This window comes from Rana temporaria, chromosome 1 (genome assembly GCF_905171775.1).
Source record: "Rana temporaria chromosome 1, aRanTem1.1, whole genome shotgun sequence".
NCBI lineage: Eukaryota > Metazoa > Chordata > Amphibia > Anura > Ranidae > Rana > Rana temporaria.
The window spans coordinates 366,440,098-366,461,553 of NC_053489.1; the positions used below are offsets into that span (position 1 = coordinate 366,440,098).

Genomic DNA, 21,456 nt, shown 5'->3' on the forward strand with positions numbered 1-21,456 from the left:
CATGAGCTCTAAGTCTTGCAAGTACCCATCTGACATGTTTCCGATGTTGCATCAAGTCATCTGAGTAAATGAGTATGTCATCCAAGTATACAACTTACGCATATGTCGAGAAGGTCTCTGAAAATATCATTCACAAAGCTTTGGAAGGTTGCTGGAGCATTACACAACCCAAAAGGCATGACGGTATATTCGAAGAATCCATAACGTGTGCGGAATGCAGTCTTCCATTCATCACCTGATTTAATACGAATCAAATTATAAGCTCCTCTGAGAACGAGTTTAGTGAATACGGTAGAAGCCTATAGTCTTTCAATCAATTCGGGAATAGGTGGAAGAGGATAGCGATTCTTCACTGTGACTTTATTTAAGGCTCGATAGTCTAGGTCTGAGGCTACCATCTTTGTTTGTAACAAAAAACATACCAGCACTGGCAGGAGAAGTAGAAGGTTTAATGAAACCCTTTTTTAGATTATCCTGTAAATATTTCTTTAAATGTTGAAGTTCAGGTTGGGAAAGAGAATAAATCCTACCCGTCGGTATAGGGGTACCTGGCAATAATTCAATGGGACAGTCATATATCCTATGTGGAGGCAATGTCTCCGCATTCTTCTCACTGAATACATCAGAGAATTCAAGGTACTGAAATGGTATCTCTTGAGGGGCAAGATGAAGCAATGGAGCAACTTGATAACAAGTCTTTTTACAGTAAGGTAAGTGCAGAAGTACAGTTGCTTGATCCAAAAGAAAGGTTGGCATATGCAATTTAAGCCAAGGTAACCCCCAAAACAACAGGGAATAGAGGAGACGGAATAACATCATAGGTCAAAAATTCACTATGATTATCTCCAGCAATAGTCAATAAAGGTTGAGTTTGGTATAAGATAGGTCCAGATGCAGAAGTTGTTACATCGATAAAACTCACAGAAAGAGGAGATAATTTTTCAGATTTTTTTGTGAAGAAACAAGGCCTGAATCGATGAAGTTACCACATGCGCCTGTATCCAACATAGCCTTAACAGGAATTCTAACTTGATCCCACTGTAAAAAAAGAAGTAAAAAGATATAAGGGGCATGTTTAGAAACAGAACGAGACAATTTGCAAAGGTGGATTGGCTTACGTTCGTCCTTTTTCTTTTTTACAAGAGGACAAGAAGAGATGGCATGGTCCGATGAGGCACAATAAAGGCAAAGATTCAATGAGCGACGACGGACTCTTTCAGATGAGGTAAGTGGGGCACGTTTAGCTCCAATATCCATTTTTTCATCAAAGGGAATCAAACTCAATTTTTGAGGCATAGGGGCAGATGTTATTGGACTTGATTGACGTTCAGCTTGTCTCTCTCTTAACCTACGATCTATAGTGATCGAACGTTGTATGATGTCATTAAGAGTAGGAGGGAGATCTGCTCTAGCTAACTCATCCTTGAGTGGTTCGGAAAGGCCGAGGCAAAATTGGTTATGCAGAGTGACATCATTCCACTCAGTTTCAATGGCCCACCTCTGGAATTCCGCTATAAAGTCCTCAACTGGTCGTCTACCTTGTTTGAGATTCCTAATTGCATTTTCAGCAGTGAGCTGCTTATTGAAGTCATCATACAGCAAAGACATAGTTGCTAGAAATTGTTGGCAGAAATTTAGGATTGGATCCTCTTTTTCTTGGTAGGTATTTGCCCAAGCACGAGATTCACCAATTAAATAGGATATAAGGGTAAGCACCTTAATCCTATCATTGGGAAAAGTGCGAGGGCGAAGTTCAAACATTAATTTACACGCATTAATGAACTCTCTATAGGTCTTTCGATCACCAGAAAAAAGAGGAGGTGGGTTAACCTTTGGTTCAGGGGGGAGACGAGGCAAATTTGGGGTGAGGGCAACTAAATCTTGCAAGGCCTGATTTTCTGCTTGTAGATTTTGTTCAGTTTGAGCAAGAGCGTCTACCCTTTGAGCGAGGGTGACAACATGGTTTGCAAGTTCTGCTGGGTTCATGATATGGTTCTATTATTCTGTAACAGTTCTGGCGAATGGAGTGAACCACAACTGTGGTTAGCAAGGATTTCAATGCACTTCTCTATGTGAGAATTCAGTATTGGACCCCAGGCGTCACTCCACGCAAACAGGAGTTTGGGGGTTCTCTACATCATCTCTCTGTCACATAAAGAAAGGCGTTGAGCTACTAAGGTTGGACGCATTACAACATGCGACCAGAGCTTAGCGTTTATAATTATAGCATATAGTTGAAGTTTCCAATGCACTTCTACAGTAGGTGTTTGTGATATTGTGTTTTTAGCACGACAGCATCGCGCTGATTCTCGGCGACATGGTGCCGACATCTCGCCGACATCTCGCACTCACTGGAATAGTGACAGCACATTCCAACGTGCGCGTCATAGAAGCGACGGGAGATCCGACTTGGAATCCCGCCAATTCTACACGTGTGCGGCGTTTGTTATGAATCCTGAGGGGGAAGTCCCCGCCGGATTTTAAATAAAAATTCGGCATGGGTTCCCCCCTCAGGAGCATACCGGGCCCTTAGGTCTGTTATGGGTTGTAAGGAGAGCCCCCCTACGCCGAAAAAAACGGCGTAGGGGGTCCCCCTACAATCCATACCAGACCCGTATCCAAAGCACGCTACCCGGCCGGCCAGGAAAGGAGTGGGGACGAGCGAGCGCCCCCCCCCCCCTGAGCTGTACCAGGCTGCATGCCCTCAACATGGGGGGGTTGGGTGCTCTGGGGCAGGGGGGCGCACTGCGGGGCCCCCCCCACCCCAGAGCACCCTGTCCCCATGTTGATGAGGACAGGGCCCCTTCCCGACAACCCTGGCCGTTGGTTGTCGGGGTATGCGGGCGGGAGGCTTATCGGAATCTGGGAGCCCCCTTTAATAAGGGGGCCCCCAGATACCGGCCCCCCACCCTAAGTGAATGGATATGGGGTACATCGTACCCCTACCCATTCACCTGGAGGAAAAGTGGTAAAAACACAAATAAAAAACACAGGGTATTAAAATATTTTATTAGTCTGCTCCGGAGGCTCCCCCTGTCTTCTTTAGCTCTTTTACCAGGGGGAGCTTCTTCTTCCGATTTCCGGGGGTCTTCTCCTGCTCTCCGGGGACTTCACCGCTCTTCTGTGACGTCTTCTCCGCTCTGGGGGGTCTTCTTCTATGTTCGCCGCTCTCCGCTCTTGACTCGGCGCACCCCGGTTCTTCCTCCCGCTGTCCGGTGCCTTCTCCTTCTTCCACTGTTCTGTGACGTCTTCTCCTCTTCTTCCGCTGTTCTGTGACGTCTTCTACTTCTCCCTTCAGGCCGCTGTGCTGTGACGTCTTCTCTTCTTCTCTTCTCCCGATGCTGACACGTCGCCTCTTCTCGCTGCAATGGCGGGTGCGTGGCTTGCATCGGATTTATATAGGCCTCACAGTCCCATCATGCTCCGGTAGGTACCACGTGGGTAGGTATCACATGGGTAGGTACCAGAGCATGATGGGACTGTCCCCGCAGTGCGCCCCCCTGCCCCAGAGCACCCAACCCCCCCCGCTCGCTCGTCCCCACTCCTTTCCTGACCGGCCGGGTAGCGTGCTTTGGATACGGGTCTGGTATGGATTGTAGGGGGACCCCCTACGCCGTTTTTTTCGGCGTAGGGGGGCTCTCCTTACAACCCATAACAGACCTAAGGGCCCGGTATGCTCCTGAGGGGGGAACCCATGCCGAATTTTTATTTAAAATCCGGCGGGGACTTCCCCCTCAGGATTCATAACAAACGCCGCACACGTGTAGAATTGGCGGGAATCCAAGTCGGATCTCCCGTCGCTTCTATGACGGCTCTGTCTCCATCGCGGCAAGCCAGCTCGGCGCTGGCTCCCGCGATGGGGCTCGTAGGTGCTCAATCTCGCCGAGAAAGGGAGCGAGATTGACACAATAATCGCGTGCACCTACTGTATATGCAAGTGATTATCAGTACAGGACCCCAGGCGTCACTCCACGCAAACAGGAGTTTGGGGGTTCTTTACATCATATCACTTAAAGATATAGAAATGCATTAGGGCAGTAAGGGAGTTGGTATGAAATACCATCAACCCTTAGCATAGAAAAGTTAGAGTGAAGGGCCCGGATTCAGAAAGAAGTTACGCCGCGTAACTGCTAGGATGCGCCGGCGTATCGTTTTTCTGTATTCAGAAAACAATATACGCCGGAATTTTGCTAAGATCTGACTGGCGTAAGCCTCTTACGCCGTCGTATCTTAGTTGCATATTTACGCTGGCCGCTAGGTGGCGCTTCCGTAGATTTACGCAAGGAATATGCAAATTAGGTAGATACGCCGATTCACAAACGTACATACGCCCGGCGCATTTTTTTACGTCGTTTACATAAGGTTTTTTCCGGCGTAAAGTTACCCCTCATAAAGCAGGGGTAAATCATGTTAGGTATGGACGTCGGAAACGTACGAACAGCGTCGTATTTTACGTCATTTGCATAAGTCGTCCGTGAATGGGGCTGTACGTAAGTTACGTTCACGTCGAAAGCATTGACTATTTGCGGCGTAATTGGGAGCATGCGCACTGGGATACGTTCACGGACGGTGCATGCGCCGTTAGTCAAAAACGTCATTTACGTAGGGTCAGCCTTCATTACCATACAACACGCCCACTGCATGGAAATTTTGTATTCTGCGGGCTTACGCCGGGCCACATACGCTACGCCGCCTTAACTTAGGGCGCAGGTTCTTTCTGAATACAGAACCTGCCTCACTAAGTTACGGCAGTGTAGCGTATCTGAGATACGCTACCCCTGCACAAATTTACGCCGGACTTTATGAATCCGGCCCAACATGTTCAGCAAGTTAGGACAAGGCCCATAAACAAATAACACTTATGTCAAGCACGTAGTAAATAGGAATTGTAAAGATAACTAGCTCAGGTAATTTTGAGAGAAGATGTCCCTTTAAGATGTTCCTCAGTAAACAGCCATAGGCACAACAGTTAGTCCCAAATAGTATGTTAATAGCTACAAGCCATAATAAATAACAGCAATTGTTTTAGGAGGAATATATGCAGCAGATCTTTCTATAGTACTACAAGTGAAACAATTGCTACTTTTCTGTTTGCAGGGCTTCAGTGTAGCAACAAGGGATTTCATAGTGTAGGGTGTCCGCAAGGAAGCTCTCTAAGGTTGTCCCCAGCAATGGCAGTCAGAAGCAGTCAGGGTAACAGCAGAAATGCTGGAGTTGCAGCTTGGTGCAGTTTGCAGCCTGGGGAGCGATCGCACCAATGATTGTAGCGTGGCCGAGCTACGGCTGACAAAAATAAAACGGTGTGCATTCTGCACACCACTCTGTTTATAGGGTAAAGGCAGGTGCAGTGCATATGCACTGATTCAAGAAAACCGCCGTGAATTGCGGCGCACTTCCACGTTCCACGTGGTGCCGGGCGATGATGTCATTGCGCGGTCGCTGTATGCGTTCCAGCGTGGAACGCATTACGACGGCGCGAGGAGCGCCTGTTACAGTACTTGCCTCAATATAAAGCAAAGGATGTGATTTCTCTCTGCTGTCTCCTTCCTCTGCTATCTGCATAAGTCACCTCTGGTTATGTTGACACCAGACAATCTCAGGAGATTGCCTGCCTGCCTGCCTCCCCCCCATCACACAGCAGGTGATTGACAGCCTCAGATTTGTATGTTTCCCTAATAGACTTTGTAGTACAGTAGATGAGGGTGTGTCCTTTTTCTCAACTCAGGTCTCCGATTACTATTCTGTGTAGTCACATCAGATCCCTGCCCTGCCTCCTGGAGCTGAGAAAAATACCTTTATCTGTTTGATTTAGAAGTCTTTAGTGGGAGCAGGGGCATACCTAGAACATTTGGCACCCGGGGTGGATCCAATATCTGGTACCCCCCCACGGTAAAATGTAAAAACACCCCACTGTTCCCCCTGCATCCTTCAATATCTCTTTGTCACTACTGTGTACCCCCCTCTCCACAACTGCACCACGGACCCCTTTACGGCATTTCACAGCACCCTGCACTTCTGGACCCCTTTACATTACACTGCACCCCTTTACATTACACAGCACCCTGCACCTCTGGACCCCCTATACATTATACAGCACCCTGCACCTCTGAACCCCTTTACATTACACAGCACCCTGCATCTCTGGACCCCTTTACATTACACAGCACCTCTGGACCCCTTTACATTACACAGCACCCTGCACCACTGGTCCCCTTTACACTACACAGAACCCTGCACCACTGGTCCCCTTTACATTACACAGCACCCTGCACCTCTGGACACCTTTACATTACATAGCACCCTGCACCTCTGGACCCATTTACATTACACAGCACCCTGCATCACTGGACCCCTTACATTACACAGCACCCTGCACCTCTGAACCCCTTTAAATTACACAGCACCTTGCACCTCTGGACCCCTTTACATTACACAGCACCCTGCACCTCTGGACCTCTTTACATTACATAGCACCCTGGATCTCTGGACCCCTTTACATTACACAGCACCCTGCACCTCTGGACCCCTTTACATTACACAGCACCCTGCACCTCTGGACCCCTTTACATTACATAGCACCCTGCATCTCTGGACCCCTTACATTACACATCACCCTGCATCTCTGGATCCCTTTACATTACACAGCACCCTGCACCTCTGGACCCCTTTACATTACACAGCACCCTGCACCTCTGGAACCCTTACATTACGCATCACCCTGCATCTCTGGATCCCTTTACATTACACAGCACCCTGCACCTCTGGACCCCTTTACATTACACAGCACCCTGCACCTCTGGACCCCTTTAAATTACACAGCACCCTGCATCTCTGGACCCCTTACATTACACAGCACCCTGCATCTCTGGACCTCTTACATTACACAGCACCCTGCACCTCTGGACCCCTTTACATTACACAGCACCCTGCACCCCTTTACATTACACAGCACCCTGCATCTCTGGACCCCTTTACATTACACTGCACTTCTGGACCCCTTACATTACACAGCACCCTGCATCTCTGGACCCCTTTAAATTATACAGCACCCTGCATCTCTGGAACCCTTACATTACACAGCACCCTTGGAGGGGGGGGGGTCGTCGGCCTGACACCCCCCCCCCAGTGTGTGGCACCCGGTGCGGCCTGCCCCCTGCTTAGTACGCCATTGAGTGGGAGAGAAGGCTGCAGATAAACAGGCACAATTTATGTAGGATAATTTTTTTCATCTCTGTATATCACATGAGTTTAGTCCCTTTAGTGGGTATATGCAAGGGTTTGCAAGGAAGCAAAACAAACTGTTCTAATCGTGCCAATCTAAATGTAATAGTTTCTGCAAACAATTCATGTATACATGGAACATAAAACGTATTCTTTAATATTGTAAATTATGTCAATACCTTGTTGTTTCAACCTTTTCCTCCCTTTCTTCTTCCCTGGGACACAATAAAAAATAAAAGCTTAAAATCAGCCAAAGCTTTAAATGGTGTATCAGGAATGTAGCATAAAGAATGGACTTGCATTTTGTCACATTCCTATTTGCATAATTTGCAGTAAAATTTGTAGTGCATAAAACATTGTTTATCTGATTGTCAGAGAGCGAAAACTGTTAACTTTAAATAGGAGGGCAAGATGGGGATATATATATTCAAAATTCTGAACTGTAAGCTACCTTCAGTCACCCACAGACATAAGAGGACTATTATGTCTATTGGTACGGGAAGATATCCTCATTAAAAAATTAATTTGTTTTTGGTTAGAGTGGTGATGGATAAAAACACTTTTCCTTTAGTAGGGGTCCTTGGGGAGATTTTCCTTTTTTTTTCCTGTTCTGGAGAAACAATAGTCAGTGAAAATCCTCCAAAAGTGAGTTGTAATCTCTCCTTTGAAAGGTGTTATCAGTATCAAGTGTCCCTATTCAAAGATTTGGGTTCTTATCCTGTGCTGGTGACAACTTTAAAATATGGGGTTTTCTGTACTTGTGACAATGGTCATCAGGACATAGAGGGTGAATTGCATCAGCAGAAATACAGACAAGAACAATCTGACATTGGCTCTTATGCCGCGTAGACACGACAGTTTTTCGGGTTTTAAAAAATAAAGTTTTTTTTTTATGTCATTAAAAATGATCGTGTCTGGGCTTCAGAGCATTTTTCGCGATCTAAAAAAATGGCCATTAAAAATTTAGAACATGCTCTATTTTTTTACAACGTTTTTAACGTTGTCGTTTTTAAGGTTGTATAAAATGGTTGTGTGTGGGCTTTAACAACGTGAAAAACCTGCGCATGCTCAGAAGCAAGTTATGATCTGGTAAAACTACCGTTCGTAATGGAGTAAGCACATTCATCACGCAGTAACAGACTGAAAATCGCAAATCGTCTTTTAGTAACAAGAAATCAGCTAAAGCAGCCCAAAGGGTGGCACCATCCGCATGGAACTTCCTCTTTATAGTGCCGTCGTGCGTGTTGTACGTCACCGTGCTTTGCTAAAGCATTTTTTTTTCACAATGGTGTGTAGGCAAGGCCGTTTTAATGATCGGGTTGAAATAAACGTTGTTTTTTCTAGACCCTTAAAAACATAATTTTTTTAACCCGAAAAACGGTCGTGTGTGTACGCGGCATAATACTTTCATGTTATAATTTTCCCATATTTGAAAATATACTTTGTTTTTATTTCAGTAATACTTTAAGCCCAAAAAGGTGCAATAATGCCATTGATGATGTGGCATCTTAATCAAAATAGCAGGTTGATTTGGTAACCCACTCTGTGACAATAATGGGTGTAGTGTACACCACAGGATGAGGCATTGGCTCCACATGCAGCATTTTTCCGAACCAAATGAGAGGCCCCAATATCACCTTTTGACCAGTTCAATGATTAGAAAACTCTCTGGACAGGCAGACTGGAACGTATCCTAGAAATGTTTCTGCAAATATGCCCTCTATTGGGAATTCTGGGTACATTTTATATAACTTAATATATAACTTAATATATATGCATAATTACCATGACATTTTGAATGATTTTTCCATACCATTTAGGTTACAGAACTGAGTGGTCTGATCTGCAGCACATGATGAAAATGTATATAGAACTTTTTTTATTCTATTTTCCAAAAAACAGGTAGATATACAGTAAATATCGCATAGTAAAGATACATACCTGGTAGCGGCTGCATGGTACATTGGGAAATTTTCTGTTTCTCCTGACGCTTTTTCAACAAAAATACTGCAATTTAAAGGATACATTTTTTTTTAACATATAATGAGTCCAAATGCTGATGTTGAGCAATTAGAGGACAAGTGACTTAAAGCAACGTTATGGTCACAGCATACGATTTAATTGTATAACATTTATAATAGCAATACAAACAATAGTTTTGACAATCCAATATAAAGTTACCTAAAAAATCTCAATCTTTCATGTTGTGGATTCTATAAAAATAAAATAATCTCCTGTGCTTCCTTTTAAAAACTTGTATGTATATAAAGCAGCTATGAGATGCCTATGTATCATATTTAGGGATGAGCCCACAGTTCGAGTCAAAGTTTGACTCGAACATCGGGTGTTTGTTTGCTCGCAAACGAACCAAACATATGGGCGTTCGTGGGAAATTTGAGCGTTGCGTAACGCGGCATAATGCAGTGCATTGACATCTGATGAATGGCCAAAGCATGCACCTGACCTGCATGCTTTGGCCAATCACAGTGTGCACTGCTGCAAGAGCCATAATTGGCAAAAGGCAGGGTGCCTTTGGCCAATCATGGCTCAGTGGGACTAATAGCTAGATTCAGGAATGGCGAGCGCATACTTGCGGCAGCGTAGCTTAAGGCATTTAGGCTACGCCGCCGTAAGTTAGCGAGGCAAGTACATGAATCACAATGTACTTGCCTGCTAAGTTACGGCGGCGTAGTCTAAAGCGGGCGGGCGTAAGGGCGCCTAATTCAAATTTGGCTGAGGGGGCGTGTTTTATGATAATTAGGCTTGACCCGACGTGATTGACGTTTTTTTGCAACTGCGCAATGCGCCGTGCGCCTACATTTCCCAGTGTGCATTGCGGCTAAGTCCGCCGCACGGGCCTATTGATTTCGACGTGGACGTAAACAACGTAAATCCCTATTCACGGACGACTTACGCAAACAACGTAAAATTTTCGAATTTCGACGAGGAAACGGCGGCCATACTTAACATTACTATTCCATCTATTCGATGGAATAACTTTAGGCCGCTAATGCGTTATGTAAACGGCGTATCTGTACTGCGTCGGCCGGGCGTACGTTCGTGAATAGGCGTATCTACTGATTTACATATTCTACGCCGACCGCAATGGAAGCGCCACCTAGCGGTCAGCCTAAAAATTACACTTTAGGATACGAGGGTGTAAGACACTTACGCCACTCGTATCTGAGCCTAATTTAAGCGTATCTGGTTACCAGAATACGCTTAAATTAGCGCGGGTGCACATTCAGACTTAGGCTGGCGTATCTACTGATACGCCAGCCTAAGTCTCTCTGAATCTGGCAATAGGTCTAATGCCGCGTACACACCATCACTTTATGTGATGAAAAAAAACGACGTTTTTAAAAACGTCAATTAAAATGACGTGTGTGGGGAAAACGTCGTTTTAAAAAATTGAAGCATGCTATTGTGTCGTTTTTCAAAACGTTGTTTTCTGTGTCATAAAAAATGACCGTGTGTAGGCTAAAACGACGTTTAAAACAACGTTTTTAAACCCGCGCATGCTCAGAAGCAAGTTAGGACGCGAGTTTGAATGGAACAGAGTGCCGTCGTACGTGCTGAACGTAACCGCGCTTTGCTAGAGCTTTTGGAAAAAACGATGGTGTGTATGATCGTTGAAAGTTTGAAAAACTTCGTTTTTTTTCATCACATAAATCGTCGTTTTTTTCTATCACAAAAAACGACCCTCTGTATGCGGCATTACATAGCGGCCGTGTACACACGTGAACAGAGATAGATTGAGCTAGAATTGTCAGGCAGGTCAGTTAGTGGCGTGCAGGCAGTGTATTTAATATATATGTATATATGTATTTAGTATATATTGTGCATTTAGTGTAGACTAGATTATCAGTGTAGACTCTATGGGCCAGATCCACAAAGCAGATGCGCCGACTTAACTCGAAATACGCGGCGTAATTGAAATTTGCGCCGCGCGTATTTTTGCGCCTGATCCTCAAAACGAGTTACGCCTGAAATCTACTTATTTCCGTCCTACCTAAAAAAATTACACCACCGCTTCTCCGAGCGCAAAATACGCTAGACACGCCGCTGTTTTGATAGGCAAACATGCAAATGAGGGAGATAAGGCGATCCACAAAATTAAGTGTGTGCGGCGTAGATTACGCCCTGTGCGCTTCTGTTAGTTTCATGGTGTAAAATTACACTTTATAAAAGCAGCCCTAAATTTACACAATTTTATTGCCGTAAATGTCAGCTAAAGCAACACCATTAAGGAAGAGCTGAGCACACACACTTGCAGGACAACAATCTGTATGCCAACATGCCAGGGGCATCCATGCGCATATACTAGTGACTTTAGTAACCCAGGGTACCCCCTCTTCTGAGGGAACAGCAGCCAGGAGACGCCTTGCAGAATGCATCTTTGCACAGTAAACACACACATTAATTATGTCACAATGAGAATGCATGAATGCACACCACTGTGGTCCCTAGCACAGACACATCACATGCACATCTAATTGGATTAGATCCAAGTACCCCCCCAATGGTATTTGGGAGCAGTAACGCCCCGCCACGGCTCCAATTATGTCACTGTGCATTCATACACCATTCAGGGACCTGGGATCACTTCTTCCTGGTCCTGGGGATCCCTACTCCACCAAAACTGAGGGTGAGACCCTTATTTAATCAGGAATGCCCATCCCCACATTCATACATCATTCACACACATAAACCAAATCATAAATACAGTATAATTAAAAAAATAATAAAAAAACAAAAACAAAAGTAGCCCCAAAACGTAATCTCGGCGGCAGGAGCTTCGCCTGGGCCTGCCACGGGCATGGCCACGGCCAACCAGGGGAGGCTCCTGGGGGGGGGGGAAGCAGGGGAAGGAGGAGCCTCCCCTGGTGACTGTCCTGTTGCTGGCCTGCCCTCCAAGGCCACTGCTATCCTATTCAGGCACACAGTCATGGCAGCCGTATTGGCCTGGACAGCCCGGGTATTGTCCTGCACAGCCTGGGTCAGGGCGCACACCTCCTGGGCCACGCCTGTTGTGGCGGTCTGCAGGTCGCAAATGCAGGTTATGACCGCCACAGAGTTTGTGGCCACATCAGTGAGTGAGTGCCTCATTCTGCCCAGGCTGTGCTCCATCTGGGTCATTGTCTGTTTTATCTGAGCCAGATTGCGGGTCTGCCGGGCATTGTCCCTCTGCAGATGCTCGGCCACATCCCTGGTCTCCTGGGTGGCCATCCTGGCTGGAGCTGAGGCTTGTGGCCTGGGAGGAGGGGAGAGAGAGACCCTTGTGGGTTGAGGCCTGTTGGGGGAGGGGTTACCCCTGATGGTGGCCTGACTGCTGCCAGCCTCAGGGGTAGCCTCAGGGGTAGCCTCATGGGTAAACAAATCTGAGGCCAAAAGGACTTCCCTGCCAATCTGCATATCTTCTTCATCAGCCTCCACCCCCTCATCCTCCTCCCCCTCAACCTCCTCATGAGGGGAGATGTGGCCACTCCCCTCCCCTGGGGAATCCTGCCCTTCTTGGGACTCCTCAGCAGCCTCTTGTCCTTGGGGTGGTGCAGCAGCCTGGCCTGATGGGCCTGCAACCTCCTGGCCATCTGTGGAGGACACAAAACAATCACAGGTTTGAGGATCCACACACTTGGCACATCTTCCCTTCCCCCACCCACACATGCTAATCACCAGATAGAAAAACCCAAAACGTACCTGTCCTCACAGGAAAATCTGATTGAAAGCCACGCAGGCCCACCACCTGCTGTGGGTGAAAACACCGGCCCACTGCCCATTCCTCCTCACTCAGCCTGATGGGGCAGGGTGCGCCTCCTCCAGTGCCCATGGCATGGGCATTGATCTTGGCCATCTTGTCACAGGCCAGGCTCTTAAGATCATTTATCTTCTTTTGTATGCCACTGGTGGCCTCGTCTCCCCCCCCCGCCGCATTGATCTGATCCGTTATTTTTTGGATGATCGCCTTCCTTTGGGCCGGGGAGGTGTTCCGGCTCTCAGGGACATGTAAATATCGCCCATATTGGACGATGCCCCGAGCAAGTATTTGCTTCTCAACCATAGAAAAATTTAATTTTCTGTGCTTGGGTGCCATCACAGCCACCACTCAGCACCAACAAAAATACACACACAACAAACAAACAAAAATACACACACAACAAACAAACAAATATACACACACAACAAACAAACAAATATCAAAAAACACAAGCAGACAGCTACTACAAATTCAAAAACAAACACGCAAAAAACAAACAGAAAATACACTCAGGAAAAAAAAAATACACTCAGAAAAAAAAAAAACAGAAAATACACTTAGGAAAAAACAACTACAACTACACTCTACTACTCCTCCAAAAATGTTATCTCACACACAACTCACCAACACACACCAACAAACGACAGAGCAGAAGCAACTTGCTCTAGGAAGGGTAACACAGGGATATACTTTTGCAAGGGAAGTGTGTTTGTCTGGGGCTATTTATACACAGGGCGATCCTCAAACTAAGTACACTTGGCCTTTTTCCTATCTCACTGATTGCGCCGAGCAAAGTTCTGCACATGCCCAGTGAGAAGCAGATTCGTGCGCGCATGCGCAGTACGGCCGGCTCTTCATTTGCATGGGGTCACGGCTCATTACAATGAAGCACGCCCACTTCCTTCCCACATGCAATAACCCCGCCTTACGTCTCGGAATTTAAGTTACACTTGCGCAATTTTGGACGCAAATGCGCTGTGGATACGGCACTTACGACACAAAATTAGGGCGCCTTAACTTAAATGACATAAGTTTTGAGTAACTTAATTTGCGCCGCTGTTTGTGGATCTGGCCCTATATTCAGTCAGTGCCGGCAGTGTTATAAAACAGTATATTGAAGTGGTTAAGGGGAACCCCGCGCCAATTATAAAAAAAAAATGGTGTGGGGGTCTCCCCCAAAATACATACCAGGCCCTTCAGGTTGTTAAAGGGGGCTTCCAGATTCCAATAAGCCCCCCACTCACAGATCCCCTCAACCATCGGGCAAGGGTTGTGGGGACAAGGTGCTTTGGGGGGACATGATAGTGGAGAGGGGAGAAATTATAGCAGAGTGGAGAACAATGATAGTTTAGGAGAGAACAGTGGTAGTTGAGAGGGGAGCAATGAAACGAGCTAGCGAACAAGCTGCACTGATAACATGGGGAGCAGCTGGCTCCCCATGTTGAGGGCATGTGACCTAGTATGGTTCAGGAGGAGGGTCGTTTGCTCCCCCCCCCCTCTTGCCCTCCAGGCTACGTGCTTGGATAAGGGTCTGGTATGGATTTTGGGGGGGAACCCCACGCCAATTTTTTTTTAAATTGTGGCGTGGAGTTTCCCTTAAAATCCATGCTAGACCCGAAAGAGCATGGTATAGATTTTGGGGGGACCCCACGCTGTTTTTTTTTTTACATTTTGGCATGGAGTCTCCCTTAATATCCATACCAGACCCAAAGGGCCTGGTATGGACTGGAGGGGGGGAGGGAGGACCCATGCTGTTTTTTCCTTTGATTTTTATCTATATTACCAGGAGCCGGTAATACATTACAGCCATGAGCAAGTTTGAATGAATTTTTTCCTTTAGAAATGTCATTTTGCTGCAGGACTGTAAAACACATCAGACTGATGCTCTAATTTACAGGCAGACTAAGGCCCCGTACACACGAGTGGATCTCCGCTGGAAACGGTCCGCCGGAGATTCCTCCTCCGGATTTGGATCCGATGGCTTGTACTGTAAGCCATCGGATCAAAATCCGCACGGAATTCATCCGCGGTGACGTGTCGCGCCGTCGCCGCGTCGCGGCGACGTGCGCAACGCTGGAAGGTAAGTACTTCCACGCATGCGTCAAATCATTACGACGCATGCGAGGGAGGGGAGCGGACGGATTGATCCGGTGAGTCTGTACAGACCACCCGATCAATCCGCTGGTCCCGATTCAAGCGGATAGATTTCTTAGCATGCTAAGAAATTTCTATCCGCTTGAAAAATGGTAAGGCCCAAAGGAATCTCCGCGGATAAATATCCGCTAGGCCGTACAGACGACCGGATTTGTCCGCTGGAACTGATCCGCGGATCAATTCCAGCGGATAGATCCGGTCATGTGTACGAGGCCTAAGGGGACCCTACCAGGAACGATATTTAATGGAATATTAAATTTGTATTGTTTCACTTTAAGCATTCTTAAAATCACTGCTCCTGGAAAAAACTGTAATTCTTTTAAAAAAAATTGCATTGATACATGTCCCCTGGGGCAGTACCCGAGTCCCCATACACTTTTTATGGCAAAAACTTGCATAAACTTAAACTGTGTTCGCATGTTCGCACAATTTTTTTGCCTGTTTGCATGTTCTGGTGCGAACCAAACCAGGGGGGTGTTTGGCTCTTCCCTAATTACATTAGTGAAACCTGAGTGAGATGGCAGTGCTAAAAAATAAATATAAGTTATATTTGCTATAAATACTGTGAAATATATAAATAATCCATGAATGTTAATGTACAAAATTTCAAGTGATTAATATATTGTGAAAAGGTCACACTTATCATAAATGCAATGTAAAAATGACACATAAATTATCATTTCAAACACATATAGCGCTTATTAAAAGTCCACATCCAATAGTGCTGCGCTTGTGCAAAGAAAGTCAAGAGAACACAAATCTTCTGTGCAAGCTCCCCCACAAATGCAGGATTCGTGCCATACCTCACATTTTTGGGGTTAATATGCTCCCTGGGTGACTCTTAGCAGCAGATATTTTTGACCTCTTAGGCCTCGTACACACGATAGGTTAACCAGAGGACAACAGTCTGATGGACCGTTTTCATCGGTCAAAACCGATCGTGTGTGGGCCCCATAGGTTATTTAACCATCGGTTAAAAAAAAGCCAACTTGCTTTAAATGTAACCTATAGATTCCTAACCGATGGGAAAAAAACGATCGTTAGTAGGCAGGACCATCGGTTAAAAATCCACGCATGCTCAGAATCAAGTCGATGCATGCTTGGAAGCATTAAACTTTTTTTTTCAGCACGTCGTTGTGTTTTACGTCACCGCGTTCTGACACAATCGCTTTTTTAACCGATGGTGCGTAGGCGCGACGGACCATCAGTCAGCTTCATCGGTTAACCAGTGAAAACGGTCCATCGGTCCGTTCTCATCGGATGGACTGATCGTGTGTACGAGGCTTTACACAAGTGAACAGGTCAAATAGCATTCTGTAGCACTCTGTAGTTGTATACTGCAAATACCACAATTGATCTCTGCAAATCCCCAATTCTATAGGTTGCACAAATGTTAATACCATCATGTGTGAAGACACATGCCAAAAAATATGGGAGAGAAAGAGAGCTGTTTTATTAAAAGACAGATAGCCAGATTCACAAATAGTTACGCCGGCGTATCAGTAGATACGCCGACGTAACTCGGAATCTAAGCCGTCGTAAGTTTAAGTGTATGCTCAAACTGAGATACACTTAAACCTAGCTAAGATACGACGGCCTGCACCGTCGTAACTTAGGGTGCAATTTTTCCGCTGGCCGCTAGGTGGCGCTTCCGTTGAGTTCGGCGTAGAATATGTAAATGACTAGATACACCGATTCACGAACGTACGTGCGCCCGTCGCAGTAAAGATATGCCGTTTCCGTAAGAGATACGCCGCGTAAAGATAAAGCTGCCCTCTAGGTGGCGTAGCCAATGTTAAGTATGGCCGTCGTTCCCGCGTCGAAATTTGAAAATTTTACGTCATTTGCGTAACTCGTCCGTGAATGGGGCTGGACGTAAATTACGTTCACGTCGAAACCAATACGTCCTTGCGGCGTACTTTGGAGCAATGCACACTGGGATATGTACAAGGACGGCGCATGCGCCGTTCGTAAAAAAGTCAATCACGTCGGGTCACGAGTAATTTACATAAAACACGCCCCCCATCCTCATTTGAATTAGGCGCGCTTACGCCGGCCCCATTTACGCTACGCCACCATAAGTTAGGAGGCAAGTGCTTTGTGAATACAGTACTTGCCTCTCTGACTTAAGGAGGCGTAGCGTAAATATGATACGCTACGCCGCCTTAAAGATGCGCCGCCGTACCTGAATCTAGGTAAGAATACAGAAAAAGCCAGTGCACTCATTACACGTCTGGTTGATGTCACTGCAACTCTTTGGAGGCACGCCACACCAAGTCTGATATTGATGTAACAGTGCATGCTGATTGTATTACAGGTGGTTTATTCTACAATTTTGTGTATAGGATTGAGGATTTGCTGAGATTAACAGAATGCTATTTGACCTGCTCACTTATGTAAGAGTTCAAAAATATCTGAGTGAGCAGATACTGGGATCACGTAGGGAGCACATTAGGGTGACCACGTGTCCCGGATTGCCCAGGACAGTCCCGCATTTTGCATGTCTGTCCCAGGCACCTTCATTCCAGGACAATACAGTGTCCCGGAATGAAACTGACACAGCCACCCCTCCGAGCCAATTTGATGCCCCCAAAAAAGTCTGCCACATCACTGCTTTACTCACTGATAGTACTTGTCCTTGCCGGGAATGCCTGGAGAATCCTGCTTGTGATTGGAGAATTTAAATTGTTGTGATTCGTTACAGCACAAGCTGATTTTTGAGAAGTGGGCAGGGGGTGTCCCTGAATGGCAGTTTAGAAATGTGGTCACCCTAGAGCACATTAACTCCACAAATGTGAGGTGTGGCATAAACATTGGGGTAGATTCAGCAAGCAATTACGCCTGCGTATCCATAGATACGCAGCGTAATTGCTAAGTAGCGCTGGCATATCGACTTTCTGTATTCAGAAAGCTCGATACGCCGACTGTAGCCTTAAGAGACGACTGGCATAAGTCTCTTATGCCGTCGTATCTTAGGGTGCAATCTGACGCTGGCCGCTAGGTGGCGCACCCGTAGTTGTCAGCATAGAGTATGCAAATTGCATACTAACGCCGATTCTCAAACGTACGGCCTGCACTCGTTTTTTACGTCGTTTGCGTACGTCGTTTCCGCCGTAAGGCTGCTCCTGCTATTAGGAGGCGCAGCCAATGGTAAGTATGGATGTCGTTTCCGCGTCGCGATTTTCAAAATTTGCGTCGTTTGCGTAACTCGTTCGTGAATGGCGCTGGACGCCATTTACGTTCACGTCGAAGCCAATGACGTCCTTGCGACGTCATTTACCGCAATGCACGTCGGGACATTTTCCCGACGGAGCATGCGCAGTACGTTCGGCGCGGGAACGTGCCTAATTTAAATGATCCACGCCCCCTACGGGATCATTTAAATTACGCGCGCTTACGCCGGCCCCTTTTACTAAAACGCCGCCGCAAATTACGGAGCAAATGCTTCGTGAATGAAGCGTAGCTCCAGTAATTTACGGAGGCGTAGCGTAAAAACGGTACGCTGCGCCGCCGTAACAGTGCGCGCCCCTAGCTGAATCTACCCCCTTGTTTTTGTGGTGCAGCACTATTGGATGTTGACATTTATTATGTTTTTTTTATATGTTTTTGAATGATCATTTATGTGCAGCTTTTTATGCTGCATTTATAATGATGTGTGATCTTTAACCCCTAAAATACTGGGCACTTTCACCCCCTTCCTGCCCAGGCCAATTTTTTGCATTCAGCGCTGTCACCAGGGCTCAAGTCCTGCGGGAACGCGTGGGAACGGAGTCCCTGCACTTTTTTCACAGCAGGAACGCAGTTCCCTTTGCAGGACTAGAGCAGCCGAGAGCAGTCGAGCCGCCTGAGCCAATCCTTCACTAAGCGTCGATGCCCAGCTCGAGTCACTGTCAGGGGCAGGCGAACCTTAGTAATCCTAAATTCTTTCTAAATCCCATGATAACTCGCGGCAGACCTCTGAAATGTCTCCTGGAAACAATGACAAAAGCTCCCAGGAGACATTGCGGCATCGAGGAAGTGACGGGATACCCGCACACTACTCGATAAATCCATATGCAGGAAGCAGCCAGTAACATAAAGGATAACTATGGTACAGTGAATGAAAAAAAAAACAAAAACATGTGGTTTAGTAATTATGCATATGAGCGTATCATTTTTTTTTTTTGGTGGGGGAGTGGATCTTGGGTGGGAGTTCCCACAGTTTTTCCCCAGGACTTGACCCCTGGCTGTCACACTATGGCCCCACACACAATATTAGATTTTCTGCAGATTTTTGTCTTCAGATTTGCCAAAACCATATAAAATGAGGTCAAACCTTAATGCCTTGTACACACGACCATTTTTCTTGGCAGGGAAAAAAACAAAGTTTTTCTCAAACGTGATTCCTCTACAGCCTGACTTGCATACATACGTTCTTGCAAAAAAATGTTCGACCAAAGCGCAGTGACGTACAACATGTACAACGGGACTATAAAGGGGAAGTTCCTTTCAAATGGCGCCACCCTTTGGGCTGCATACTTGATTCTGAGCATGCACGTTTTTTTCCCCTCTAAAAAAGCATACAAGCAATCGTTTTTCGCGAAACACAACGAGAAAAAAGAGAGCTGGTTTAAATTTTTTGCAGGCAGTTTTTTCGTCGAGAAAACTGCTGGGGAGTATACACACGACCGGTTTTCACGACCAATATAAAAATTTGTGTGTACAAGGCATAATGCCGCATACACACGACCGTTTTTCGCAATGTGAAATATTTTTTTTTTCCGCAAAGTTAAAAATGGGTATTAAAAATTTAGAACATGCTCTAAATTTTTGCGTCGTTTTTAACGTTGTCGTTTTTACCGCCGTAAAAAATGGTCGTGTGTAGGCTTTAACGACGTGAAAATAACACACATGCTCAGAAGCAAGTTATGAGACGGGAACGCTCGTTCTGGTAAAACTAGCATTCGTAATGGAGATAGCAAATTCATCACTCTGTAACAGACTGAAAAGCGCGAATCGTCTCTCACCAAATTTTTACTAACACAAAATCAGCAAAAGCAGCCCCAAGGGTGGCGCCATCGGAATGGAACTTCCCCTTTATAATGCCGTCGTACATGTTGTACGTCACATCGCTTTGCTAGAGCTTTTTTTTGTTCACGATCGTGTGTAGTCAAGGCAGGATTAACAATAATCGGGTTGAAAAAAACATAGGGCTAGATTCAGGTAGATTGGCGCATCTTTATACCGGCGTAGCGCATCTCATATGCGCTACGCCGACGTAACTCTGAGAGGTAAGTACAGTATTCACAAAGCACTTGCTCCCAACGTTGCGCCGTCGTAGCGTAATTTTGTTGGCGTAAGCCGGTGTAAGTGGGTGTAACCATATGCAAATGATGGTCCGAGCGTGGAGCAGTGTTTTATGCCCGGCGTATCATGAACGGAGCATGCGCAGTGACGAGGACGTATGAGCGATCCCATGTGCGCATGCTCACAACTACGCCGGCTCAACTTCCTGGGATACGCCGGCCCACTGGCTTACGCCGAACACATAAATACGCCCAGACATGTGTCCGTCCGGCGCAAAATTACATCCTGCTTTTTTCCCCCCCTGAGCAAGGTAATTTTGCTGTGCGATGGCGGCTGCTGGTAATGGAGGCAAGGAGAGGAGGAAAAAAACTTCTCCAAGGAGGAGAAATCAATCATCATTGCTGGGATAGTCGAATATGACAAGTACCTCCATGGTGCCCTCAGTCACCAGACCATCAAGGCTAGGAAGAAGGAGATCCTGAGGGAGCTCAGCCTGCAGGTCAGTGCCGTGGGCAATGCGACCAGGACCCCCGAGGATATTCAAAAGAAGATCAATGACCTGAGACGTAAGGTCCGGGAGAAGCTGGCAGCTATAAGGAAGCATGCCAGGGGAGGAGGACCAGCCTCATCTATGCGGTTGACGGATGAGGATGAGATGATCGCCCAATGCCTGCAGCGTGAGCAGGTGGAAGGCATGGAGGGATTCGACATCGGTGAGCAGTCCTTGAGGTCAGGTAAGTGTGTTTTAGCTCCTATACGGTGTGTAGCATGTGAGGGGGTGGAAGGAAATATGTGACAAGTGTGTGGATCCACCAACATGTGAATGCTTTGTGTCATCCACAGATGTGCCGGAGGGAGCTGGGCCGTCGTCGGCTGCTGGGCGACCCACGCCATCCAGGGATGAGAGTGCCCATACCTCACCTCTGGAGGAAGTAGTGGAGGAGCACGGGGACCTGGAGGACGTGTTCTACCTCGTGGAGGAAAATTCCAGCATCCCTGAACCCTCCCAACCCTCCTCCCCCATCAGGGAACCCTCT

The 21,456-nt window shown here is 46.5% G+C and overlaps 1 protein-coding gene across 3 annotated transcripts in view; it reads right to left on the bottom strand.

The window, feature by feature from the left end:
• ATCAY (ATCAY kinesin light chain interacting caytaxin) overlaps positions 1 to 21,456 on the bottom strand; it is a 100,055-nt gene that overhangs the window by 3,761 nt on the left and 74,838 nt on the right. For all 3 annotated transcript variants that reach the window (XM_040322209.1, XM_040322213.1, XM_040322215.1), the window contains 2 exons: positions 9,163 to 9,228; positions 7,401 to 7,436 (listed from right to left, as the gene is read on the bottom strand). In XM_040322209.1, coding sequence (XP_040178143.1) covers positions 7,401 to 7,436; positions 9,163 to 9,228 — 102 coding nt within the window. The remainder of the gene's footprint in view (positions 1 to 7,400; positions 7,437 to 9,162; positions 9,229 to 21,456) is intronic.